The sequence below is a fragment of the Alosa pseudoharengus genome, unplaced genomic scaffold, assembly GCF_046254945.1.
Source record: "Alosa pseudoharengus isolate Yale_2024_CS ecotype anadromous, Long Island Sound unplaced genomic scaffold, YU_APseudo_1.1 YU_APseudo_1.1_scf_1, whole genome shotgun sequence".
Classification (NCBI taxonomy): domain Eukaryota; kingdom Metazoa; phylum Chordata; class Actinopteri; order Clupeiformes; family Clupeidae; genus Alosa; species Alosa pseudoharengus.
The window spans coordinates 47,328,614-47,356,027 of NW_027468564.1; the positions used below are offsets into that span (position 1 = coordinate 47,328,614).

Genomic DNA, 27,414 nt, shown 5'->3' on the forward strand with positions numbered 1-27,414 from the left:
TTTGGGATGCTTTCCCTGCTCTGTGTAAGAAAAGAACACTGTCTGGGTGTGACTGGGCAGATTGTATAATTTGATTCCGTGTGGAACTCTATTTTCAGAATTGAGGAAAGAATTATCTTATTTGGGCTGGAATGGGTGGAATTTTCTGGAATTTTTAGGCTGGTAGGGTATGTATTGAATGTCTTGTTGTCCAGCTATTGTTAGAAACGCTTGATGGCCCATGGGAAGATCTCAGTGCAAGAGACAAATACACCAGGAATGAATCCAAGGTGGCCCTGTGGGAAAACATGATACCTGTAATTGGATACACAGAAACAGAACTAGATAAAAAAATATTTGCAGAGCTACTGAGGGATGAATGTATGGATGTAAGATGTATAGGTGTATTATATACACCTATACATACTCATACCTATATATATATATATAATATATATATATATATATATTTACTTAAACTGACCCACTGAAATATATTTTCCAAAGGACCATGAGTTTTAGATGAAGTGTATTCTTGTTTGTGGTCCCTTTGCAGTGATCACAGCTCAAAGAATGTTGTATATTTTCTGGCGTATGTTTCCTCTCCAAGGTGAAGCGCCTCATTAACTAAGATGGCGTAGAGGTCAGCGGTCAGATGTGAGTAGAATCTTGAGAGCGCAGAGATGAGTCTGACCTCCTGGTTCCTGGTTAGCAGCGGGGGCACCCGCCACCGACTGCCCCGCGAGATGATCTTCGTGGGCCGAGACGACTGTGAACTGATGCTTCAGGTGAACAATGAAAAACTCCACTTCCCATGATTCAGTCTGTCTGCTGCCAGCAGACATGGTGTGGGTTTTTGTAGTTGTCTGGTGATGTTGATGTCTGCCATTTCTGTTGTCTGCAGTCTCGCAGCGTTGATAAACAGCACGCTGTCATCAACTACGACCCTGACACAGATGAGCACCGAGTGAAGGACCTTGGGAGCCTTAATGGAGTAAGTCAGCCTACACTCTTAAAACGAATGTGTTGTCCCTATATGGACACAGAGGTGTGCTAAAAAAACGCAAGTTGTTTTCAACGCAAGTTGTGTTATTTTCAACACATATTGTGTAACAAATAAAAAAAGGAAACCACACAAACTGTGTTGTCCCTATCTGGACACAGAGATGTGTTAAAAACAGCGGAAGTGGTGTTGTTTTCAACACATTCGTTTTAAGAGTGTATAATGCCTAAAAGCCTACTGAATTTATTTAAATTATTCTGGGGATTTTGAACGCCTGTGGTTCCTTAACTTCTTTCTTATTTCTCCAATGCAGACGTTTGTGAATGATGTCAGAATACAAGAACAGGTCTACACCACCCTGAAAATGGAAGATAAGCTGAGGTTTGGCTATGATATCCTTTCTGGGCCGTCTGTGACTTTCAGTAGCCCTCATCTAAGTCCTCATTTACTTGCTGCCAGTCTAAGATCATGCCATGGGGTTATATTAGAACTATAGTGTGCACTTTTAGTACAGTATGCTGGAAAAGCCCCCTCCCCCCCAAAAAAAAAAAAAAACTGTGGTGGTTCAGCTGAAATGTCGAGTGCTTGTTGCTAAGTTGTCCTTAACCTGGAGCACATACCAACCTGTTCAATGTGGTCCGGGGGGAGCTGCATGTCCCAGAGGAGGCACTGAAGGTGCGTTCACACACACACACACACACACACACACACACACACACACACACACACACACACACAAAAGACATTAGCATCATGACATGGGTGTCTTTCAGTACTGCAAAGTGGAGAGAGTCGGAAGGTATCAGTTATGCTGATTTTGAAGTCTAAGTTCAAGTTTGATGTGTTAGTTAGTAGTTTGTTTGATACATATTATTAGTATGATATGTGCAGATATACTGTAGTTATTTGTATTCTGGGAAGATAGATAGGATTAGATGCCCTTCACATAAGGTCATTTTCATTACTGAATCTTAAGCTGTCATATTTATGTTCCATCTGCTAGCATGAAAAATTCACTAGTCAGCTGCAGCTGGCCAAGAAGCCAGTGGACACGGGAGAAAGTTCCAGAACTGCAGAACCCAAAGGTGCTGAGGGGAGCGGCGAGTGCCCAGCCCAACCCTCCGACGCTCCCAAAGGAGACGACAAGGCTGCAGGTGAGCGCGGATCTGGGAATGATTTATATCCTCCTCGTGCACACTTGAGTTAACTTGGTCTACTAAATACTGTCAGAACGGAATCGCAAAAGGTGCAGTATTTGAGTCAAAAGTATCAGATGTGGTGTGGTGCAATTGGTCTGGTACAGTACAGAACAGTAATAAGAGTATGTGAAGAGTTTGGTTCCAAAATGCTATATCCTCCATTTTGATAAATCATTTTTTTTTACATTTTGTTTTCCAAGTAATTTCAGTAGAACTGTAATTGCGTATTGTTGTTTGATTTACTGTATCTCTACCCAATCAACAAAACACAATTGCATCAATTGTATTGATATTACCTAAAATACACAATTAAGTTACTTTTTTAATGCTGTTAAAAATGGAATTATAGCGTTTTTGAACCAAACTCTTCATGTAGTAAACAGCCAAGCGCACTATTCACTATTCTTGAATGGGAATGGTTCTCTTTCCAGCCAGACTCACTAGCATGCTTGTGTTGTGGAAGTCTGTGTGTGGCTTCACTATACTGTATTCTGAATGGGAGTGCTTCTCTCATGGCAGCTGATGTAGCGGTGCTACACAGAGGGACCCCTCTCTACGGACAGCCATCTTGGTGGGGGGATGGAGACGCCGATGACGAGAACTCGGTGAAGCAGGATAACAAGCCCTCAGACCCCAAACAGGCCAGATGTGAACCAGGTACGTCAGGCGAACTCGTTTCCCACGGTAACGAACCTACACACACACACACACACACACACACACACACACACACACACACACACACACACACACACACACACACACACACACACACACACACACACAGGGTAATGAACCTATTGCATATGTTTTCTATGGAGAGAGCAGATGGTCAACAACTATCCTAGAATATGTGTTTGGGGTAAATTTGACAGAGCAGACTAAATATTTTTAGCAGAAGTTAATAGTCAGTTGAAGATGCTGATGCTGACGTCTCTATATTAAGGATCTTTGTCTCAGCTATAACACTGATCACACGTGTGCACACAACAAATATAAAAATATAAACATCACCTCTGTGATTCTGACATTAAAACTGACCTTTCAGCTCAACACCCAATCAAATACTTCCAATTCATGCTCCTGGGGCAACATGTGTATTGACAGCACACAAAGGAAGAATTTACCATTCCTTTGTGAGCTGTTCCTTTACTGGTTTCATTTTGGCTTGCAGATGCTAAAGATGGACAAATGCCAGGAGGTGTTCATGGGCCCAGCCAAGGACCAGGCCAGGAGCCCAGCTACTTTGAGATCCCCTCCAAAGAGACCTCAACGTCGGGTGGTGGCAACAGTGACGTCCCCCCCAAAGGCCACCAGGGCTCAGGAGCCGCCCAGGCCACAGACCCCACCCCGTCGCAAGAGGCCACCGCCCACGGCCACGCCTCCTTCACGATCGACTTTGACACTCTGGCGCCGGGGAAGGTCATGGTGAAGGAGCGGGCGGCAAAGGGCAACCAAGAGCACCGGCCGCGGCCGAAGAGGGGGGCTGGGGAGGAGCTGAGCGCTCTGCAGGCCGCCATGGTGGCGGCGGAGGTCAAGGTCGCCGACTGGCTGGCTCAGAACGAGCTGCCGCTGGCAAGGTCCGAGTCCGCGGCGGACGACGACGGAGACAGCGTCAAGAGTGACGTGCCTGTCCAGCTGAAGAGCCTCCGAGGTAGGAAAGGAGTGGACACACACACACACACACACACACACACACACACACACACAACCACACACACACACACACACACACACACTATGCACACACACACACACACACACACACACACACACACACTATGCACACACACACACACACACACACACACACACACACACACACACACACACACACACACACCATGCACATTGCACACACACATATACATATATATATTTATAGCATGTTCTCACAGCTATAAACATAGTGTAAAAATGCTGTACACTGTAAAAATACAGGTGCACATAAAAATACGAAAATATAAACACACACACAGTAAACACTTTCATCACTGGAGCCTCAGGGTGTATGAGCTCATCTCCTTGTGGCTGCAAGTATGACATGCTCAGTCACATGTGCCCTGCTTTCTCCTTCCTTTCCTGCACTGGGTTTTTCTTCCTCCTAGTCCCCATCTCTATGTCTTCATCTCTGTCACAGTACATCCCATAAACACGCATTTTCTCCCTCACTGACTGAGTCCTCTTGACGTTTTTGGCCAGTTTCCAGTTTTCTCTGTCTACCTTTGTGTCTCTCACTTTCTATTGTTTTTCTCTCATCTCAATCTACCTCTCCATCTCTCTCTCTCACTCCCTCTTTTTCACTTTCTCTTCTCGTCACCATTTCACTCACTCTTCATTTTTTTCCCATTCTCTCTCTTTCCTTCTCTCTGTTCCTCTCTTGCTCTCTCTGTTCCTCTCTTTCCTTCTCTCTGTTCCTCTCTTGCTCTCTCTGTTCCTCTCTTTCCTTCTCTCTGTTCCTCTCTTGCTCTCTCTGTTACACTTTCACGCTCTCTTCATGTCTTCCTTTTACTCTTTCTCTCTCTCTCTTCCTGACACTGTCTCTCCCCCTCTCTCTCCCCCCCCTCTCTCTCTCTCTCTCTCTCTTTCTCTCCCTCCTCTCAGGCAGTAAGCATGAGGACGGTACCCAGAGTGACTCAGAGAACCTCCTGGGCGATCAGTTGAGTGCGCGCCGCGCCATGTTCCAGGAGCGGGCTGGCACTCGCGGGCACCGCGCGGGCATCGCCAGGGCCGACGGAGCCTTCTCCGGCCGGGACGACCCGTATCACCCCAACAACCGCAAGCACCGCCCCCTGGTGGCACCCAAGAAGATGGCGCCCGTTGGAGGGGAGGCGAAGGAAGCCACCGCCACCACCGCCACCGCTACTTCCTCTTCCTCGCACAGAGCACCCAAATCGGGCCCGTCCTCCGCAGGGACCCGTGAAACGCCGGCTGACCCCCGGGAGGGGCCGCAGAGGGGTCGCCATAGCGATGACCTCAGCGACAGGGGCACGTACACCATTGATTTCGAGAATGGGAGCCAGGAGGTGGAGGAGGCCAGACGGATGATTGACAAGGTGAGGCAGCTACTAAAGGGATCCGCCATTTTCTCTGGATTCTCCAGGTCATTTTTATTATTGGAAGTCATTCAGAAGTTTGTTTCTGTTAGGCAAAGTTGCAGCTTAGATCATAAAAGCAAATGAATATGTCACAAGGCAGAGTTGCAACAGTTTGTGAATAGAACTCGTATTGAGGTCTTAAGAATTGTATACATTATTGCATTTTATATATTTATGTATGTTTTTCAGTCATGCCAACAAGGGTTCCATTTACTTGGGGCCAGTAAATGAGTTGATGTCATAATTCCACAGAATTGTCATAGTTTGCCATCACCATAAAGCGTCTATGTTGAAGTCTTGTCTTGGTCGATAATAGGACTTTGTTTACTACTACAAAGACCTAAGAGATACATATTAATGTTGCATTCATTTCTTACAAATAGCTGTCCACCATTCCTAAAGAACCATGGCTCAAATCATTGTCAAAACCCATCCAGACTCCACTATCAGATTCCATCACCACTATAACAAGCACCTCCATTCCTCCATTGGCCAGAATGTAATGTATTCTGCAAGCGCATCTGGGTCAGCTTTAAGAGAGTGACCGCCATATGGCATGTTTGCTTGTGTGTATGTGCTGGGAAGGTGTTCGGAGTGGAGGATAACCAGGCTCTGACTAAGCTCCGCTACCCCGAGCACCAGCGGGACCGGGTCAGCATTTGCCCCAGGCCGGGGGCAGTAGAAAGCAGGAGGGCAGCCGCCCACATGGGCTCTGAGGTGCCGTACAGTACAGCACTGCTGCAGCTAACATGCTAGCAACTCCACCCCTTCTCTCCAGTACACCAGCAGTATACAGAGGCCTGAGTTTAGGTTATAAATGAAATAATAACAACAACATAATAATATGATAGTAATAATATAGTATATAGTAATAATGTAATAATATAACAAATCAACGATAGTAATAAAATAGTAATAATATTATAATAACATGCTATAAACATTATTATGCTATAATAAGACCTATAATAAGAAGCATAAGTTCAAAACCTTGGAAGAGCTATGAAGAGTAAATAGCTAAGAGGTGCAATATGCACTGCATTAGGGCAGGCAGTAGGCTGATCTAAAACCACTGTGGCCACCCACAGACTCTGCAGTGCACCAGATGACTGCGAGGAGATAGCTTCAGAACAGACATGTCAGTACCCTACTGATCTTCCGTATACACAAACTCTCCTGCACAAGTCTAAATCAGCCATCAAAAAAAGCAACAGATGTTCGACTTTTCAGCTGCAGTCCACACACAGGATTAGCGATCTGTTTATAGGGTGTCAATGTTAGCACTGCTATTTCCATTGGTTTGTTTTTCTATGCTAGATGACTCATTTTTTTTTTAAAGTGGGTTAATCTGGTTGTGGAGGGGATCTATCTAAGTCTCTCTGCCTGGTCGCAGGTCCTGCCAGAGGATTTGGTGGTGGTGGGTGGCCCTCGCTGGGTCTCACAGTGGGCCAGTTTAGCGGCCAGTCACGTGAGGACCGATCCGGAAGGTTCCGGGGCCGAATCACACGTGTACGTCAACAACGAGAAAGGTAGTAACCTTATCCCTTCACAACACTTGCTGACACTGAAAATGTCATGCATGACAGTCTCAGCAGTTTGTGATAACAATAGAACACAGTCTGGAGACAACTCCTTAAATTTGTGTTTTCTGATTCTGAGAAAAAGAATGGCAGTTTTTTCCCCTTAAGACCAGAACATGGTCAATATGGTTATTACAAGGTAGTGTTAAAGAAGTGATAAAACGAATCCATCACTGCCATTTCTTTGCTGTTGCACATCATTATGTCCTTGAAGTTATACATCATCATTCAGCTCTGGTTATGCCTGATAATGTTTGTCTGTGTTGTTGTTATTTTTCTATTTTAGTCCCAGCTGATGTCGGTGAAGTCTCCCAAAGCTCTGCCTCAGCTCCCTCGTCCAGCCAAACGGAGCGCAAGAGGCGGACCCTCCCCCAGCCTCCGCTGGAGGAGATGACCCTGGACGGGTCCAGAAGCAGGCCAGCGCGGTGGCCTGCCACCTCCGAGAAACAAGACACGGAGACCCAAGAGAAAGAGAGCAAGTTCCAGGAGCCGCCCAGGGCTGGCCACAGGGCCGTAGGAGGCCCCCCTGTGATCAGGGAGCAAGCGGGGTCAAGAGGCGGCAGGCAAGCCACGGGAGGCGCGGGCTCTGAGGCAGGAGGCCGTCGGACTGGCCAGCAGCAGCCGGGCGGCTCCCCGTGCAAGTCGACGGGCAGTGGGGAGCGGAAGAGTGCGGATGGGAGGAGGAGGAAGGAGGAGGAGGAGAAGGAGAAGCTGGGGAAGCCCTTGCTGAGGCAGGAGAGCTTCACCGTGGAGAGGCCCAGCTCCAACGTGCCCCTGGAGCTCATCCCGTGCATCGACAGCCTGACCACCACGACCACCGCCACCGCCACCGCGGCCGCCTCCACGCAGACCAGAGACCCCGGCGGGCCGAGCGACGGAGTGGACGCCGCCACGCTGCTGAGGGACAACGAGGCCGTGGCCGCCTTCCTGGAGACCACGCTGTCGGACCTGGCCGACCCGCCGAGCTACTCGCTGGAGGGGTCGATGTCGCCGGAGTCGGATATCGACACGACCAGCACGGTGAGCCAGGCCGGGGGCGAGGGCGGCCGCAAGGCGGCGCAGAAGAGACGCCCGGGAGCCGGGCCGCCGAGGGTGGCGGCGAACGCCGCGGCGAATAGAGGTGGGCCGCAGGACAAGGCGAGGTCGTCTCAGCAGTCGGCGGCGGCGGCGGCGGCAGCAGGGGGGCCGCGCTCGCGGGCGTGGACTTCGCTCGAGCTGACCGACGACGACCTGAACTCCTCGCTGCTCTCCGACACGCAGCCTCCTCCTCCTCCGCCCGCTCCGTCGAGGGGCCGCGGGCACACGCCTGCCGGTTCTAAAGCGGAACCGGCAGGCGGCCGGGCCGGCCGAGGGAGAACCGCCGCGCCCGGGTCGGCGCCCGTCGTGCCCTCGCCCGCCCCCAAGCCCGTGGTCGCTCCGCGCCCGAGACCGACCCGCGCCTCTCTCCTCCGCCGAGCTCGCCTCGGGGAGCCTCCGGAGGTGGACCTGGGTGACGCCGATCGGCTGTCCGTGGCGTCGGAGGCCTCGACGGCCAGCTCAGCCTCCAGGCCCTCCGCCGGCCGAAGGACGCTATCACGGATCGAGGCGCTGGCCCAGCCAAGGAGGCCGCGCGTCAGTTCGCCGTCGGCGCGGAGCGACTCGGAAGCAACCTCCAGCCGGTCCAGGGGCTTGCCCTTGCGGCCTCCCCCAGAGAGTGCTGCCCGAGTGGGCTTCAGGTCCGGTGGCTACCCCTCCACTGTGGCTGCTGCTCCGAGGGCCCGGGCGAACAGTGCTTCCAAACTCCCAGATAAATCGGCTGTCACCTCTTACAACCACAACACTACTGCAGGTGGGATACTTGGCTCTCCCTTGTGCTACTGCTGTAGATTAATGCGTTGCCAGGCCAAAAGTAGACACAGGGACAAGAAAGACTTCCATTTGCTTTCTCGCAGCAAGATGCACTATCTCTGTGAATGACTTCGTAGTGTTGGGGTGGCGGTAGTGTAGTGGCTAAGGAGCTGGGTTTGCATGCAGTAGCCTGGAAAGTTGTGAGTTCAATCTCCAGCGTCAGTCAAATAAATAAAGATATACATGTAGAGGTTTAATACATTGCAGCAGTTTGGGCATGTTAGTGGTTGCCCAAGAATAATGACTCTTTCTTCTCAGAAGCTGGCTTTATCTTCACTCTACTTCTCCCTGGGTCGGTGTCTTTTTCTGTCTGTAATGTGATTTGCTTTGAGGGGGGAAAACCCCTATAAGCACACCTCAGGCCTGTGGGGGAGAGACTGACCGCCTCACAGTGAGGATTGAATTGAGTCCTAAATGTAATTACCGCTCTCTAGCTCTCTGTAGCTCTCATTTTCTCTCTCTCTATCTATCTATCTGTCTGTCTGTCTCTCTCTCTCTCTTTTTCTCTCTCTCTCTCTATCTCTCTCTCTCACATGCTTCTCTGTTTACCGGACGCTTTAATTTCCGCAGCCAACAACCGCTGGCGGCGCATGCCCATCGAGTACGCCTCCACCTCCGAGGACGAGTTCGGCTCCAACCGCCACCCCACCAAGAACGCGCGCCCCCGTCCCCTGGCCCCGAGGGTGACCCAGCTGGGCGGCTCCGCTCCCACCACCCCCAGTTCAATGGCCGTGAGGCGCCACTCGCGCGAGCAGGACGACTACATGAGGGACTGGACGGCACACAGCGAGGAGATCGCCAGGTAACGGTCGACAGATCAACTATTCATTTGGATTTATTTTGGTTAAGTCGACTCGTCTGGGGTAGTCAAGTTTACTTTAGTTCCTGGGAAGCATTTTTACAAATATATAATGGCCATATTGAACCACTAGGGTCATTTCCATTCACTGTTCACAAGATGGTAAACAAAAAAAAAGGTAGTGGAGTTAACTGTTTGACTGTTAATTGTATCTTCAGCTATGCTGTGTCCAACTACTGCAGTTTCCCTGCTTGCACATGCATGTGCTGTTGTCTAGATGTCTGTGTCTCAGACGGCCTCTCTCTCTCAGACAACACTCTGGTGTGGCCAGTGGGAATGGGTACCATTCTCGCCCTATTCAGGTGTGCAACCAGCAGCTCTGGGCTTAGGTCTTCACCTACTACTAGGTCATCGAAATGGCTGAAGTGCCCTTGAGCAAGGCACCTAACCCCTCACTGCTCCCCTAGCGCCGCTGTAGCAGGCAGCTCGCTGCGCTGGGATTAGTGTGTGCTTCACCTCACTGTGTGTTCACTGTGCTGAATGTGTTTCACTAATTCACGGATTGGGATAAATGCAGAGACCAAATTTCCCTCACAGGATCAAAAGAGTGTAACTTATACTTAAATGCAGTATATACTTACAGAAGAAATACTTATACTGATACTTTTTGTGTGACACGTGCTTTGGCCATTCCTCTACACTGTGGGTGATGTTGAAAATTAAACTGCAGAGGGGTGTATATAAGCAACCAAGTTTGTTTTGTGATTTAGATTTAGATCAGAACAATTGTACAGGTTGGAAAAATGAACACAGTACACAGTATGAACACAATTAGCACTCTGAACAATTAACACTGCACATCAACACAATTAACATTTCTTTACATCACTAGATTTATATATATACTTTGGTGCACTTTGTACTTCTGCAGTCTGTGCTTTCGATGCAGATATCACTGTACCAAATTGTCCCTACCTGTGTACTACATATTGCATGCATCCTAATATTTGTGTGCACAGTCATTATTAGAGGATCTTGGACATAGTTGTTAACTGCTATTGCTATTAGCTAATCTCCCTAAATAACTGTTCCAGAATCAGTCAAGACCTGGCTAAAGACCTGGCCATGCTGGCTCGTGAGATTCATGACGTAGCCGGAGAGATCGACTCAGTCAGCCCTTCGTCTGCTGCGGACCCCTCTGCGGTAAGTGCCAGCTCTTACGGAAGAACAAATCCTAATGGTATCAATAAAAATATAACGGTTCCTCGCCCAAAATGGTAGTTCCTTGAAGCTATAAACGGCTTTTCCTAGCTACTGCATGTGTGGACATTTTAGCTCGCTCCTACAGAGAGCATTCCATTACAGGGTTCTAAAGAGAACAGTTATAGGTCTCTCTTTATCGAAGCTGAAAGTCCCCTGAAGGGTTTTGTGGTGGCAGGGGCTTCTTGGTGAGGAGCAGAGTGATGACCCTGTGATGTGGGTCAATGTTAATGCCCCAGTGCATGGCCATCATTTGCGGCCAGCATGCCACACTATATTACCTCTCGAATGTCACACTTTTACTAGTACATAACATAGACTCATTTTTATAACATGTTTGAGGGCGATACAACATTTTTTTACAGAGCTCAACATACACTTTGGAACTGTAACACGTGTTGAACTGCAAAGACGCTCCAGGCTAACCTTTTTCATTACAGTGAGCGTTTCTCCTCACACAAGGCACAATGGCTTGCCTCACTTCAACAAAAACGTAATCCTCTGTGCATTTCTCCACATCCACCGTTCCTTTTCTTTACAGTCGCCATGCTAGCCACCTGTCAGCGAGGACACCCTTGCATATGTGTGAAAAGTAACTTGTTCTGTGTCAAGTGTTCACCCGACCGTGACCCGTTCAAACATAGTAGGAAATTAAAATGTTTACTGAATAATTTTTGAGTCATACTCTTTAGCTAGTAAAATATTGCTGATCTGCTAGTAATTTCTTAATATTTTATTTGAATTATTCTTAACATTTATTTTGTTTTTTTGTGTGTTTGAGCTACTTTTTTTCGTAGTGGCCAATTTACCTCAGGGGCCTGTTCAAACTCTCTGACGGCCTGAGGTTCCCCACCCCTGCCATACATACAGCATACCTTGTATTTTGATCATCTGCATCGTAGTGTTGTCACGATACCAAAATTATGACTTCGATACGATACCTGCCATAAATATCACGATGCTCGATACTAAAACGATACTACGGCGAAATCCTAAGATATCTGGAGAAGAAAGGACTCATACCTCCTCCAAGTGTATTGAGTCATTTGTGTTAAATTTGGTGCACTTTTGTAGTGTGTAGGTCAATTCTGGGTTCTAAACTTCTAAACTTCCTACATAATTATTATTTTTTTATAGTCAGTAAAATAGTAGGCCTACTTTGTGTGATTAAGTCCTTTATTGTTTGTTATAGTTCATTTGACAAATGACAAACTATGAACTCAGTAAATTCCTGATGATTAATTTGATATTAATGAATGAAGTAATACATAAATCATGAATTAATTCATGTACCCTTACCGTAAAGTGTAACTTACTCTGAGACTACATACATTACCAACCTAATTCGCTTCAATTGTGTAAAATGTAATGTAAATCAGGTTTTATGGCCAAGTATACTTTGGTATACAAGGAATTTGGTCTCTGCATGTATCCCATCCGTGAATTAGTGAACACACAGGTCACACATTGAAGCACACATTAACCTGGAGCAGTGAGTAAAATAGTAGGCCTACTTTGTGTGATTAAGTCCTTTATTGTTTGTTATAGTTCATTTACATTGTGTTGTGTTTTGGCAATAAAGTAGCTTTAAATAGCCAAACTAGGCCAGATCAAGGTCAGTGTTAAAATTACTGCATGCAAATCACTGGATGCTATGCAGAGGGGCCATCTGATGTACAGTATTGATGGGTTTCATCAGGTCCCTTTCCACAGGTGTATTAATCAAGCACCATGCAGTCTGCATTGATAATCAAGGTGCTTGATTTTATACACCTGTGGAAAGGGACTTGATGAAACTCATGAATAGGCTACCCTAGGCCTTCCCGTGTTCATGGGATTTCTTTGACAGCAAAGGGGAAAATGTGAGGATAGTCTTCTTTGCGCCCAGTGTACAAGTACGACGTTCCAACCACTCAGGTCTTCGTCAGATAAGCCTACACCATTACCTGTTGCAATATATCTGTGTGCATTCCTACATTACGTCTATTTCTTTGATAACATGATTTGCTACCACGTAGGCTACTGTAACAATAAGCCGCTATTATTAGGACTCAACACGCTTTGAGTGCGGTAAAATTAGAATGATTTTGGATATTCGGCAGACATTCGACTGAGTTGATTTACTGTTACAACGTTGCATGTTAATCGTGTGTCGTACACATCTAAGATTCTAGGCTTCTAAATCACACAATTAAATCCCGTTTACAGAGGTCTCCAGCCCACATTTGGTGAAAAGAAGACCTCATTTTGTATTTTGAAGCCACAATATTTCACTTGTAATAACATGCTAACGCAAAACAGTAGAAGCACGCCGCAAACGTTATACACAACCTATTGCTCTGGACTACCTTTCACAGCAGTTGGTTTTTCAAAATAAGAGTCCCCCTTCTGTATTCAACGATGCACACAATATTCCCATGCCAATATTTCAGGCTGTGGTGCACTTGTGGCCAAATAATGCACACCATTCGAACCCTCTTCTGCAGCTCTTCATATCACAGCCCATATTTTTTGGAAATAAGACTTAATTTTGTATTTGGGGGCCACATGTAACATTTCACTTGTAATAACTTGCTAACGCAAAACAGTAGAAGCACACCGCAAACATTATAAAGAATCTATTGTTGTGGACTACCTTTCACAGCAGTTCGTTTTTCAAAATAAAAGTCCTACATCTGTATACAACAATTGGCATAATTTTCCCATGCCAATATTTCAGGCTGTGGCGCACTTGTGGCCAAATAAATCACACCATTCTAACCCTTTTCTGGAGCTCTTTGTATCACAGCTCATATTTTTTGGAAATAAGACTTAATTTGGTGTTTGGGGACCACTTGAAATATTTCACTTGTAATAACACGCTAACGCAAAGCAGTAGAAGTACACCACAAACGTTATAAAGAACCTATTGTTGTGGACTACCTTTCACAGCAGTTCGTTTTTCAAAATAAAAGTCCTACATCTGTATACAACAATTGGCATAATTTTCCCATGTCAATATTTCAGGCTGTGGCACACTTGTGGCCAAATAAATCACACCATTCTAACCCTTTTCTGGAGCTCTTTGTATCACAGCTCATATTTTTTGGAAATAAGACTTCATTTGGTGTTTGGGGACCACTTGAAATATTTCACTTGTAATAACACGCTAACGCAAAGCAGTAGAAGTACACCACAAACATTATAAAGAATCTACTGTTGTGGACTACCTTTCACAGCAGTTTGTTTTTCAGAATAAAAGGTCTACAACTGTATACAACAATTGACATATTTTTCCCATGCCAATATTTCAGGCTGTGGTGCACTTGTGGCCAAATAATGCACACCATTCGAACCCTCTTCTGTAGCTCTTCATATCACAGTCCATATTTTTTGGAAATAAGACTTAATTTTGTGTTTGGGGGCCACATGTAACATTTCACTTGTAATAACTTGCTAACGCAAAACAGTAGAAGCACACCGCAAACATTATAAAGAATCTATGGACTACCTTTCACAGCAGTTATTTTTTTTCAAAATAAAAGTCCTATATCTCTATACAACAATTGACGTAATTTTCCCATGCCAATATTTCAGGGTGTGGGGCAATTGTGGCCAAATAAATTACACCATATTAGCCCTCTTCTAGAGGTCTTCGTTTCACAGCCCATATTTTTGGAAATAATTACTTGATTTGGTGTTTGGGGGCCACTTGTAACATTTCACTTCTAATAACACGCTAACGCAAAACAGTACAAGCTTGCCGCAAGCGTTATTAACAATCTATTGTCGTAGACTACCTTTCACAGCAGTTGGTTTTTCTAAATAATAGTCCTACTGCTGTATTCAACAATGCACACAATATTCCCATGCCAATATTTCAGGCTGTGGTGCACTTGTGGCCAAATAATTCACACCATTTGAACCCTGTTCTGCAGCTCTTCGTATCACAGCCCATATTTCTTGGAAATAAGACTTCATTTTGTGTTTGGGGGCCACTTGAAATATTTTACTTGTAATAACACGCTAACGCAAAGCAGTAGAAGTACACCGCAAACGTTATAAAGAATCTATGCTATGGACTACCTTTCACAGCAGTTGGTTTTTCAAAATAAAAGTCCTACATCTCTATTCAACAATTTACATAATTTTCCAATGCCAATAATTTCATGCTATGGTCACTTGTGGCCGAATAAATCACATCATTCTAACCCTTTTCTGGAGCTCTTCGTATCACAGCCCATATTGTTTGGAAATAAGACTTCATTTGGTGTTTGGAGACCACTTGAAATATTTCTGTTGTAATAACATGCTAACGCAAAGCAGTAGAAACACACTGCAAATGTTATAAAGAAACTATTGCTATAGACTACCTTTCACAACAGTTGTTTTTTTAAAGTAAAAGTCCTATTTCTCTATACAAACATTGACATAATTTTCCAATGCCAATATTTCAGGCTGTGGCGCACTTGTTGCTCAATAAATCACACCATTCTAACCCTCTTTTGGAGCTCTTTGTATAACAGCCCATATTTTTTGGAAATACAACTTCATTTAGTGTTTGGGACCATATGTAATATTTTACTTGTAATAACACGCTAACACAAAAATGTAGAAACACACCACATATGTTATTATGAACCTATTGTTATGGAATATCTTTCACAGCAGTTGGTTTTTCATAGTAAAAGTCCTACTTCTCTATTCAACAGTTTTCACATGCCAATATTTCAGCGTGTCAAACGTGTCAGGAAATAGGTCACATCATTTTATTACTCTCATAGAGATCTTCATGTCACATCACATATCTTCTAAAAAATTTAATTGTGTGGTTCTGTATGTCAATTTGCAATATTTCACTTGTAATAACATGAGGCATGGCACAAATATGACAAAGAACCTATACCTGCACAGTACCTTTCACACAGGTTTTTTTCAAATAAAAAAGTTCTACTTTTCTAACAATCAACCTAAGTTGTAAAGGACCCCCAAACACCAAATGAAGTCTTATTTCCAAAAAATATGGACTGTGATAGGAAGAACTCCCGAAGAAGGTTTGAATGGTGTGATTTATTTGGCCACAAGTGCACCACAGTCTGAAATGTTGGCATGGGAAAAGTATGTGAATGATAGGACTTTTATTCTGAAAAACAAACTGCTGTGAAAGGTAGTCCACAACAATAGATTCTTTATAACGTTTGTGGTGTACTTCTACTGCTTTGCGTTAGCGTGTTATTACAAGTGAAATATTTCAAGTGGTCCCCAAACACCAAATTAAGTCTTATTTCCAAAAAATATGAGCTGTGATACAAAGAGCTCCAGAAAAGGGTTAGAATGGTGTGATTTATTTGGCCACAAGTGCACCACAGTCTGAAATGTTGGCATGGGAAAAGTATGTGAATGATAGGACTTTTATTCTGAAAAACAAACTGCTGTGAAAGGTAGTCCACAACAATAGATTCTTTATAACGTCTGTGGTGTACTTCTACTGCTTTGCGTTAGCGTGTTATTACAAGTGAAATATTTCAAGTGGTCCCCAAACACCAAATTAAGGCTTATTTCCAAAAAATATGAGCTGTGATACAAAGAGCTCCAGAAAAGGGTTAGAATGGTGTGATTTATTTGGCCACAAGTGCACCACAGTCTGAAATGTTGGCATGGGAAAAGTATGTGAATGATAGGACTTTTATTCTGAAAAACAAACTGCTGTGAAAGGTAGTCCACAACAATAGATTCTTTATAACGTTTGTGGTGTACTTCTACTGCTTTGCGTTAGCGTGTTATTACAAGTGAAATATTTCAAGTGGTCCCCAAACACCAAATTAAGTCTTATTTCCAAAAAATATGAGCTGTGATACAAAGAGCTCCAGAAAAGGGTTAGAATGGTGTGATTTATTTGGCCACAAGTGCGCCACAGCCTGAAATATTGGCATGGGAAAAATATGTCAATTGTTGTATACAGATGTAGGACTTTTATTTTGAAAAACGAACTGCTGTGAAAGGTAGTCCACAACAATAGGTTCTTTATAACATTTGTGGTGTACTTCTACTGCTTTGCGTTAGCGTGTTATTACAAGTGAAATATTTCAAGTGGTCCCCAAACACCAAATTAAGTCTTATTTCCAAAAAATATGAGCTGTGATACAAAGAGCTCCAGAAAAGGATTAGAATGGTGTGATTTATTTGGCCACAAGTGCGCCACAGCCTGAAATATTGGCATGGGAAAATTATGCCAATTGTTGTATACAGATGTAGGACTTTTATTTTGAAAAACGAACTGCTGTGAAAGGTAGTCCACAACAATAGGTTCTTTATAACGTTTGTGGTGTACTTCTAGTGCTTTGCGTTAGCGTGTTATTACAAGTGAGATATTGCTGCTTCCAAACACCAAATTAAGTCTTCTTTTAACAAAATGTAGGCTGTGACATGAATAGCTCTGTAAACAGGATTGGCGCCTAGAATCTCATGCGCCACACACAACTAACAACGCATGTTTGTAATAGTAAAATCAACTCAGCCGAATGTCTGCTGAATATCCAATCTGAATCTAATTTTACCGCACTCACGCTTTGGTGGTATTATGCTGTGGGCTTTAATTAGCCTATCCTACATCTGGGCAATAATTATTGAACAAATTGCAGTCTACATGCCATGACAAATATTACCAGTAGTAGGCTACTGACCGAACATGAAATAGATCGTTTACAAGTTATGGTAATGTTATTCTGGCGTGAACATTGCGCTTTCATCACGTTAGCACCCTATGATTACAGCTCGTTATGTCTCGTCAAAAAGATTACAGCTCGTTATGTCTCGTCAAAAAGATTACAGCTTGTTATGTCTCGTCAAAATTCATGGATGAAGGAAGGTTCGCTTTATCCCAGATAACCATACTCGTTTCACTTAGGCTAGACTAAAACATAAGAGAAGAACTTGGCACTAACCATGTAGTCGTGTTTTCTATAGCATAATCGTTAACCTGTTGTTCTTTGAACTCTTTAAAAATGTTGGGATATGTCTGCGAGGTGTTTAGCCAAGTTCCATGCGTAGCCTACTGCTTTTAAATGACTTTGTGTACCTGATGGCTTGCCTTCACTATTCGCGATGTATCCGAAATAGTTGCAGATTTCACTGCACCTTTTGTTTTATCCACAAGGCCTAGAACTGTCGGCAAAGAACTATGTTGACGTTGGCTGCCCACTCACTCACTCAGAGCTGCCTGCTTAGACACGCCCACTTGACTAGATGCGTGCAAGGAGCAGTGAGAGCAGCAGTTCACACAGACACAGAACGTTATTATTTTAATAAAGTATCGATTCTAAAAACGTCTGAAATCGTATCGTTTTTTGCGTGAAGGCATCGCGATACCTTTTTAGTATCGATACACCGTGCAACACTACTGCATCGGCCTCCTCACTACCTATTCAATAGACTGAGACTGGAGAATAAAGTGGAGGGTGCAGTGGATTCTCAGTGCAGTGAAAACCGTGGCGCAGCCTTCGCTTTGGATAGCGCCGTGTGCCACGTTCCCAGAGTGCAGCTGGGTCACGCATGTGGCCAAGGCCTGTGATTCATCTGCCTGGTCGCACACACACGCACACGCACATGTACTTTAATTAGTAGAGCATGATCGTGCGTAGCACATATAGCTCAAAGGGTAGAGAGTCCTCGCGGGACTTTCAATGCAGCTTTGCACTTTGAATAGGAGATTAACATTGTGCCTGTAAGCCTGTTTTATCGTCATGCACTGGTTTTCTGTGAAAAAAAGACCCAACTGTAAATGAGTGTCCCCCTGTCCAGTTCTTTAATGGTTTCTGTTAGACAGGTAATGTTTAAACAATTACATGTTGTGAAGTTGCTGCACGTTTCTATGTAATGAAAGGCACCCAGCTGTGATTTTAGTGTTTTGTATTAAGTATTGGTTTTGGTGGGCACAATGAATATCTCTACTACATGCCCATCCCCACACCTGTATAAACCCTCTTGTCTAACCTTTTAAAGGTGCTATATGCCGTTTACATATACTGTACATTACTATATGCAGTTTTGTTTACAACATCCAAAAATGACCTTAAACTGTCTTTAAAAATTTTTTTTTTAAATAAATGCACCTAGGGTCTGTGCTGTTGAGATATCCATTGACGTTAGCAGGCAAACCAGCTAGCACTGGGACGGCTCTTGTGTAATACCCTCCATGTTGCACCATGTGTTGCCACTGTCTTAAATACAACTCAAGCACATGCAAGAGTTCCGTGTAGACTGTGTTCAGGAGAACTCCAAGCCTAGAGTATTCCACACAGCTCCTTTAATGTTCATCTTGCCCTCTAGACTAATTCCACTTATGTGATATGTTGTGTGTATGTCTGTCGTGATGACAGCTTGATGACCGAGTGTTTGCGGAGAGTCTGGGCAGCGCTCCTGAGATCAGCACCACGAGCGTGGAACTCCGCCCGCAGGCCGCCAATGGGCAGGACCCGCGCGCGCTCCGACGCCGCACTTGGAACAGAGACGAGGTGAGCGCCCGCCCATGCCAAACTAAACTGGCACCGCTTTGTGTCTCGCCCCTGTCCAACACGCAAGACTAGAAACCTTTAATTTCTTAGATCCTCTCAGAGAAAAAAAACAAAACATCTGAACAGTGAAACAGCTGGACAGATAGTAGTTTTGGTCCCTTGGTTAAAAGCCTATATGCTAATACAGTTCTATTTGGATGATATATATATGTCAATATATGTTTTTATTATTATTTTATTTTTGTGTAGAGCCTGTCGGAACATTCTAGGGGATGAAATCAGTCTTATCATGTTCCGAATAACTGTTAAAGATGGAGTTCAGGGAAATAGCAGATGACTCATCCTTAATGTTATCTGACAAGGAAGCTATCGTCCGTACAGAATTAATCTATTTCTCTGGGTTTCTCTGAGAAGCCATCTGTTGTTTTTTTTTACGGTTGTATGATTATATAAAGGAATAAAGACTACTTGTGTGGTCTGTGCACCGTTAATAGTTTATCTTGAGTACATTATGAATTCCAGCCATTTGAATCAGCTAGTTATCAAACCTTCAGAGTCATAGCACAGTCAATGGCATGGTCCTATTCTCAATAGTCTAACTTGAAAGGTTCCTTAATTTTGTGCCTTCATATTGCTATGGTGCCAGCTGTAGTCAATGCAGTGTGAGTACTGTCAGCAGACCTGTGTTTACAGCCAATGTCCACTAGAGGTCTCCTCTGTCTCCTAAATGAGAGGAGCGCTTGCTCAGTGCTTGAGATGCTGGAATCCCAAATGCCTCTGCTGTTACTTCATCCCACTTATGTAATACAGTTCAGTGCCTCTCTCTTTGAGAAGAGATGTAACCTGTCATCTCTTAGCCACCATACACAGACTGGGAGAAAGGGTAATTTTAGAAGGAATGGGTCCTTATTGACTGACATACAGTAAACCTACTTGCCTGATTTACAAAAAAGATGTAGTGTAATAGTATAGTGTAGTATATCTGATAGAACCATGTATGCTTGGGTTGCACTTGCAAATGCATGATGCTTTCAGAAGTACAAGGATACAAGGATTTTATTTGTCATATACTGTACATAGAGATACTTTGTAAAACATGTGGCATGGCATTTAGCAGCTCATTTTTCCTGTGCGGAGGTATCACTAACTATAAATATAAAGAGATATTTAGAATATTTTAATAAATAGGCCTACGCAGATTGAGAGAGAAGAGGGTAAATAGTGTAGTGTGTGTAAGTGCTGTGTGGCAAGTCCATGTGATGCATTTAGAGTGTTTCAGGGTGCTGATGGCTTGAGGAAAGAAACTCCTCCTCAGGATCTCTGTTTTAGTTTAATTTACATAAAAATTACATGCGGTGTATTCTCGCCATAGTTTTTATTCTCTTTTCCATCCGTTGCAAGTAATTGTAGCCAAGCAAATGAAGTGATGTTATTCTTAGAAGTAGAACCACATAGGCCTGAAGACACATATGGTAGCCTGGGTTTAGAGAAGAAATTCAGCGATTTTTCTCATAGATCTCCATTTCTCGAGGTCACCAAGTACTGTCGGTAAGAGAAATGAACGAAAACAATTGGTTTTACCTGGCTCAAATTGCTGCATCCAACAGCTAAAGTAGCCAGGCAGCTACAGCGCTACACTCTGGGGGCATGAACATGGGGGTTTAGAGGTTTAACAGGGTTTAAACACCGTAGGATAATGGCTTTTGAGGACTTCCCACTGTAGTTTCCTTTGACTCCATCTTGTACGGTAGTATGACATTAGCACACATTAGTAGATGTTAGCCCTTACATGCTGTGCTGTATCATTGCATGGCTGTCCCCTCAGGCCGTGATGGACAGTCTACTGCTCGCGTCCGTGTCCCAGCTCTCCGCCAAAATCAGGCAGGCGGTGGAGAAGACGACCAGCAAAATACGGTAAGGCCAACTGCTTGTGCTGACCACAGCCACCACAGCAGCACACAAACACTCGCTTTCTTTGTTTGGGGTCTAATGTCCCCACATTGTGGCACGGAAGTAAATATCAATTTCACATCACACAGCAGCATTATCAAATTTGTCTGTTATCAACATGTGCAGTGGTGTGTTCACGCCACACATGCTAACACAGCATGTTTGCTGCTGATGTGGGTTCTGCGATGCCCCTGCAGCATAAGTACGCCATTAGATGGCGTTGACACTGGGAGGCATGCTTACTGCTGAATGGGTGTCTGAGTGATGCTAGAACACGTTTTCTGTGCTGTTCAGGATCCTGTTTAAGGACAAGGACAGGAACTGGGAGGAGATCCAGAGCAAGATGCAGCTGGAGCTGGAGATGCCACTGCTCAAGACCTCCAACCAGGTGAGTGTGCTCTCTTTCTCTCTCTCTCTCTCTCTCAATTCAATTCAAGTCAATTCAATTCAATGGTGTTTTATTGGCATGACAAAAAGGGCATTTGCATTGCCAAAGCAGCCATACATAACAGTGTATAAACATACATAGATCTGAACTTTGAACTTATAAAATATCCATATAGGTAATATAGGAAATAGAGGGTAAAGGAAGGATGGAGGACAAAGACAAAAACAATACAATAAAATATACCCCCCCTACCTCCCCTACACACACACACACACACACATACACACACACACACACACATAGACCATACATGTCTCTCTCTCTCTCTCTCTCTCTCTCTCTCTCTCTCTCTCTCTCTCTCTCTCTCACTGCTCAAGACCTTCAACCAGGATGAGAGCTGTCACTGTGTGTCTTCCACTTTGTGTCTAGTTCTCTGTATGCCATTCTCTCTCTCTCTCTGACTCACTCTGGCCCTCCTTTTTTGTCTCTCTCTCTTCCTCCCTCAGTCTCTCTCTTTCTCTCTCTCTCTGTCTCTGACTCACTCTGACCATCCTTGTTTCTCTCTCTTTCCCTCTCTCCCCCTCTCTCTCTCTCTCTCTCTCTCTCTCTCTCTCTCTCTCTTCCTGTCGCAATAGCTCATGCAGCCCACCCGCATTAACACTAAAGTCTATAAATTATACATCCATACATGTGTTCATGTCTCGTCGCCCTTCTCCACATGCCGTTAGACCGGAGCCGGTGAGTAAGTCTAACTCACCTGCTACTTCTTCACATACGCCGCATTTTTGGACAGCTAGAACACAAGATTGTATGTGTGTGTGTGTGTGTGTGTGTGTGTGTGTGTGTGTGTTTGTGTGTGTGTTTATGTGTGTGTGCGTGCGCGCGCGTGTGTGTGTGTGTATGTACGTGTGTGTGAGTGAGTGTGTTTGTGTGTGGTCAATATTTTATAAGCCCTCCTCCTTTCCTCTCCCACCATCTGCATCCCAGCAACCGTCTCCGAAACGGTCCGTCGCTATGGCGGCCCTGCGTCAGCGCTGGCTCTCTCTCCTTATCAGCCCCAAACCAGCGGCTGGCCCAGCTGGCTCTCTGTGGGTAGTGGCAGTGATAAACTAGGAGCGGATGGAGCGATGGGAGCTCTATTCTATGTGATAACATGAGCTCGCCTTACCCTACCCTCGTCCTCATGGTTGCCATGGTTTTAAACACTCTTATGGGAATGAGAAGGGGGTGGCTGAGCAGGAGCAAAGATTGTTTGTCCAGAGACCAAGTTAGCCGGCGTGCTAATCAAACGTTGAACGTCATGGTACCCATGGCCTCTCCGGTAGTGGTCCTTTTGGCAGCCTGGAAGATTACTGTATTACTGACAAATGAAACTTCCATGAATCAGAGGAGGATACTTTTCTGGACTGGATGTCCTTGATTGAGTTCTGAAGTAGAAACCCAGACCCTTTCTCACCATTTAAGTCTCCCTAACAGTCTTTATGGTTGTCTGATAAAGTCTCTGGCAGCTCTGCAGTACCTGTTCTCACTTTAGCCTTTCAGGGGATCATTATTTACATTCAATTCTTTCTTCAATTCATTCTTCTCGACTTTCTTGTATTATTATCTTCTCCTCAAAGACAAGGACACCTCACCTGGACAGGGACCCAAGTCGAGTCAAAACCAATTGAAAGTATTTATGATGTCAGAGAGTTCCTGGCAGAACTTGCACTTTCATGTACAGGTACTTAGTGTTCTCGTGATCTTCATCTCCAAGATGAGAACAGACAGGTGGGAAGGGAGGTCCAGGTTTTCTTCTTCCTGAAATGACACCTACGCTGAGAGAATCAGACAGTTTGAAAATAACCAGAGGTGGACATCTGGCTTCTGAGAGTACAAGTCCTGTTATTCCTTCTACACAGGTGATATCACCAATTAGCTGATCTACCTGGCTGAAGATTTGTGCTATTTGGGAACAGCTGGTATAGTAAATGAAGCAAATATGTGGTAGGACTTTTACTTTCTGAAGCCCGGAGGTCAACCTCTGAAAATAACTCTTGTCAAGTTCTGGCACCTGAAGATTTTTGATGCCGCGGAAACCATGGCAGAGCTCCTGGAAGAAGAAAACTCTAAGTGGGCGCTCGGTTTAATTAGACGGCGGGTCTGACTTATGGCCTGCCTGGCCCGCTCGTGTGGATTAAGTGTGAGGAGTAACTGCCTGGCTAGCGGCACCGAGCCGTAAATCCAACCGCAGGAGAAGTCGTCGGCCGTTGCGACCGACCCAAACCAAAGCCCTTCACTCAAAGCCCAAAGCCAGCTCCGAGAAAGAGAGTCATAAAGAGGAGTTGACAGGTACAGCACACTGTCAAACGCTTCCTTTCTGAGAGCCCCAGACTTTGAGGGCTTATTATTTATTTATTTTTTAGCTAAAGTGCAAGGCATTAAGGTCAGAAGTGCTGAAGGCATGGTTGAGCCTATCATCCTGTCATGGGTGTCAGAGCTTACATTTTTTACGGATACATCTTTCATTGTGGTTTTAAATGAGGTATTGATTTGGGATATATTCAGTTCATATTCCCCACTAGACCTATAGGAAGGCAAAGATCATATGGTTACATCTTCTACTGAAGACAATGGTTCAACTGACCCTTGTACATTCACACACACACACACACACACACACACACACACACACACACACACACACACACACACACACACACACACACACACACACTGTTTATTGGCGTACTTTAGTGTTGACTCAATGGTGCCTCAGTGGTGCATCCCTTCCATAGTTCCCTCAAACCCAGGCCAGCTCAGACAGATCTTCTGGCAGGCAGACAGGTAAAGTACACCGTCAAACGCTTCCTCTTTGAGAAGCAGAGACTTTGACAGTCTATTATTTATTTATTTGTGATCTGAAGTGCAAGGCACTAAGTTGGGGAAAGGCTTAGGTTTTGTTCTCAGCAATCCTGTCCTCATGGATACATTTTGTCAGTTTCAGATTTTCAGATCTTCAGTGTGCAGAACTTAAGGAAGATGACTGTGGCTACAGTTTATACTGAGCACAATGATACAGCTGCCCTATGATGTTTTTATAGTCTACACATGATCTACACTGGCTTCCATTTTCCTTTTATTAGCTGAAACACTGCTGTCAAAGAGAAATATGCTTCTTCTTCCAATTATCGTGACAGCCTCGGGCTGCACATGCTATGCTTCTCATAGTTTTTATCAAAGATTTGAGAGTGCTACATGCTCCGCTCTAAGATCTTTTTTTTTTTTTTGTATCTACCCTATTTCTCAAACTGTATCAATGGATCAGCTGCCCAACCAGAAGTTCCAACACAAGATAAACAAAGATGGCTCCTCCCTTGTTACCATGGAAAATAAGGTCAACGTGTTAGTCAACCGAACAGTTCATCATTACAGTAGTACCTCAGGGGTCCATCACTGAATTGTTCTCTCAGACTGAAGTTGTTGTCTGATCTGCCTGAGTCTGTCTGCAGCTAATCAGCATCTCTTTGCCTTACAGGAGATCTCCTCCATTCTACAGGATCTGAAGAGGATCGAGAAACAGTTAGTCGGTAAGAGCAGTTTAAAGATTAATGTGGCTGGAATCATGTGACTCAACTACAAGGACTCTCCTAGGATCCATGTTTATGTAGGGGTATGTGGTGTACCCATATGCCTCAATGCTGAGCTATTATATGCTATTATATATTATTATTATTATTATATGCTATTATATGCTATTATTCCACTGCTTGGTTGAATTTCCCATTGTCCTACGTAATTTAGAACGACCATTAACCGTATGTTATTTGCACACCTATGAAGTAGATCAATTTTTTTGGCCGTATCACACAACATGTCCTTGAACCACTCATCTCATCTTTAAAAAAAATAAAAAAATAAAATAAAATAAAAAAAACAAGCCTGTCCGCCATTTCTCTGACTGTTAGAGTGCTATATTAATTCGCCGAACTCGAAGTTTAAATGAACCATTACGTTGCATCCGAGCTGTAAAATGCAGACGTTCAGAACATAGTAACATTGTAGCATATGACGGAGGTGGCTTTTAGCTAGATGGATGACAGCAGGCTAAGTAAAATAGCGATGTTTCAAAGCTAAAGTTCATCAGAATCTTAGGATACGCCCGCTTGACAACGGAGAGATAGAACTAACGACTGGCCTTTGGCCGTAGCAACCATTCATTTAGAACTAGTAACGGCAGTTTGTCCTGCAAGTTGAGAAATTAGTTGATATGTGTCGGAAGAAAGTAGTTCTACAAACAAGACAGTTTTAGCGATTAAAACGTTTAAATTGTAACAGGAAATGAACACAACGCAAGTGGCAACAGTGGAATAAGCGGGATAATGGACTCCACGGTGGTCTGTTCACAGAAGTTAATGCACTTACGAGGTTTAAACGGCCCTCCGCTTCGCGTCGGGGCCGTTTTACAACCTCCACCGTGCATTAACTTCTGTGAACAGACCACCGTGTCGTCCATTATCCCTTACTTATATATTATTATATAGCAATGATTAGATGGCATCACAAAACCTGTTAAATAGGTTTCCTTCATGTGTTTCATTGAGCATTATATGTATGCGATGTCATGTGAATTATATTCATTTAAACGTTAAAGGCCTCATCTAGTTTCCTTATTCTGCCAACAGTGATCGACATCATGGTGGACCCTGACGGCACTCTGGACGCGCTCAGCAGCCTGGGCTTGACCAGCCCCCTGGTCTCCGAGCGCAGGGACAGCCCGGGCTCTCAGGCCCAGAGCGCGGGCCCTCTGCTTGGGGAGGGTGCGGCCGGCGCCCCCCTGGCCCCCGCGGCTCCCACCGAGGTGGCCGAGCGCGACGCAGGCCTCGACATGAACAGCAACGCGGCCAGAGGCAGCGGCGGACAAAAGAACTCGGTCTCCCACCAATGAAGGAGGAGGCCATTTGTTTTAACGTGGGCCATTAGCTTGGACATGCAGTGGCCCTGTATGTGCTTGTCCAGTGCAAGTAATATACCCACTGGGAGTCTATTAGCTAGCTAACGACACGTGGAGAGAGAACAGACAGCATACAGCAAACTACTGGATATATTCGTTGTGAAGTCAAATTGCCCATATAGCAGTGCTTAGGTTGACCCTGAAAGAAAAAAAAATAGCCCCAAACATATTTTCAAAAGCTTACAAAATATTTTACATTATATACCTACTGTGCCACTACCTAATTATTACACTATACGTATGTTACTTTATAAAGGTATTTGATATTACATCTGTAACCAAAACCACTCCTAGGTGTAACTGAGATTTACCATAGATGAAATATGGCATCAGCTAAGAACAGGATATGTGCTTTAGGAAGTAGAACGAAAAAAAAAAGCTTGTATTTTTGTCCCAAAGTCTGATTATTGTTAGAGTGCTAAGATGATTATATATAAAAGACATAGCCTACAGTATGTTTTAACATTGTATCTTGTTTACAAACGTCTTGCTCCTATGAGGCTCCTTGTGGTTGTGAGCTGAGGAGCTTGTGATGTCCCTTATCAGCCTTTCTCTGCCAACCCTCACACGGGGACTGACAGGGGCACTACACCGGGCGCGTAACTGAAGCGTTTGTTTCGCGTTGCGTCTGCTGCAACAATTAGCTTACACTTTGATCAATGGAACTGGCTACACCAGACGTGATAGTGGTGCGTACTTCTGAAAATAGACCAGTGTTCTAAAAATTTTTTTTACGCGTCACGAACGGAACGCTTTTAGTTACACGCCTGGTGAAGACCCCCTGTT

The 27,414-nt window shown here is 44.5% G+C and overlaps 1 protein-coding gene across 1 annotated transcript; it reads left to right on the forward strand.

Moving 5' to 3' along the window:
• Positions 1–662: 662 nt before the first annotated feature.
• Positions 663–26,562, forward strand: cep170ab (centrosomal protein 170Ab). The gene is made up of 18 exons (XM_076280515.1): positions 663–767; positions 884–973; positions 1,296–1,374; positions 1,599–1,657; positions 1,986–2,136; positions 2,701–2,865; positions 3,383–3,835; positions 4,786–5,237; positions 5,865–5,996; positions 6,673–6,808; positions 7,188–8,687; positions 9,317–9,548; positions 10,640–10,745; positions 19,163–19,297; positions 21,123–21,211; positions 21,542–21,635; positions 25,153–25,204; positions 26,300–26,562. The coding sequence occupies exons 1-18, from the start codon at positions 663–665 to the stop codon at positions 26,560–26,562; spliced, it is 4,293 nt and encodes a 1,430-aa protein (XP_076136630.1).
• Positions 26,563–27,414: the final 852 nt, after the last annotated feature.

What these genes read in the sequence shown, in the direction of transcription:
- cep170ab (XM_076280515.1), top strand. Translation starts at nt 663, where the DNA reads ATGAGTCTGACCTCCTGGTTCCTGGTTAGCAGCGGGGGCACCCGCCAC. An exon ending in CACAGCGAGGAGATCGCCAG is followed by an intron (nt 9,549 to 10,639) that starts GTAACGGTCGAC and finishes TAACTGTTCCAG; the next exon opens with AATCAGTCAAGACCTGGCTA. An exon ending in TGCTCAAGACCTCCAACCAG is followed by an intron (nt 21,636 to 25,152) that starts GTGAGTGTGCTC and finishes TTTGCCTTACAG; the next exon opens with GAGATCTCCTCCATTCTACA.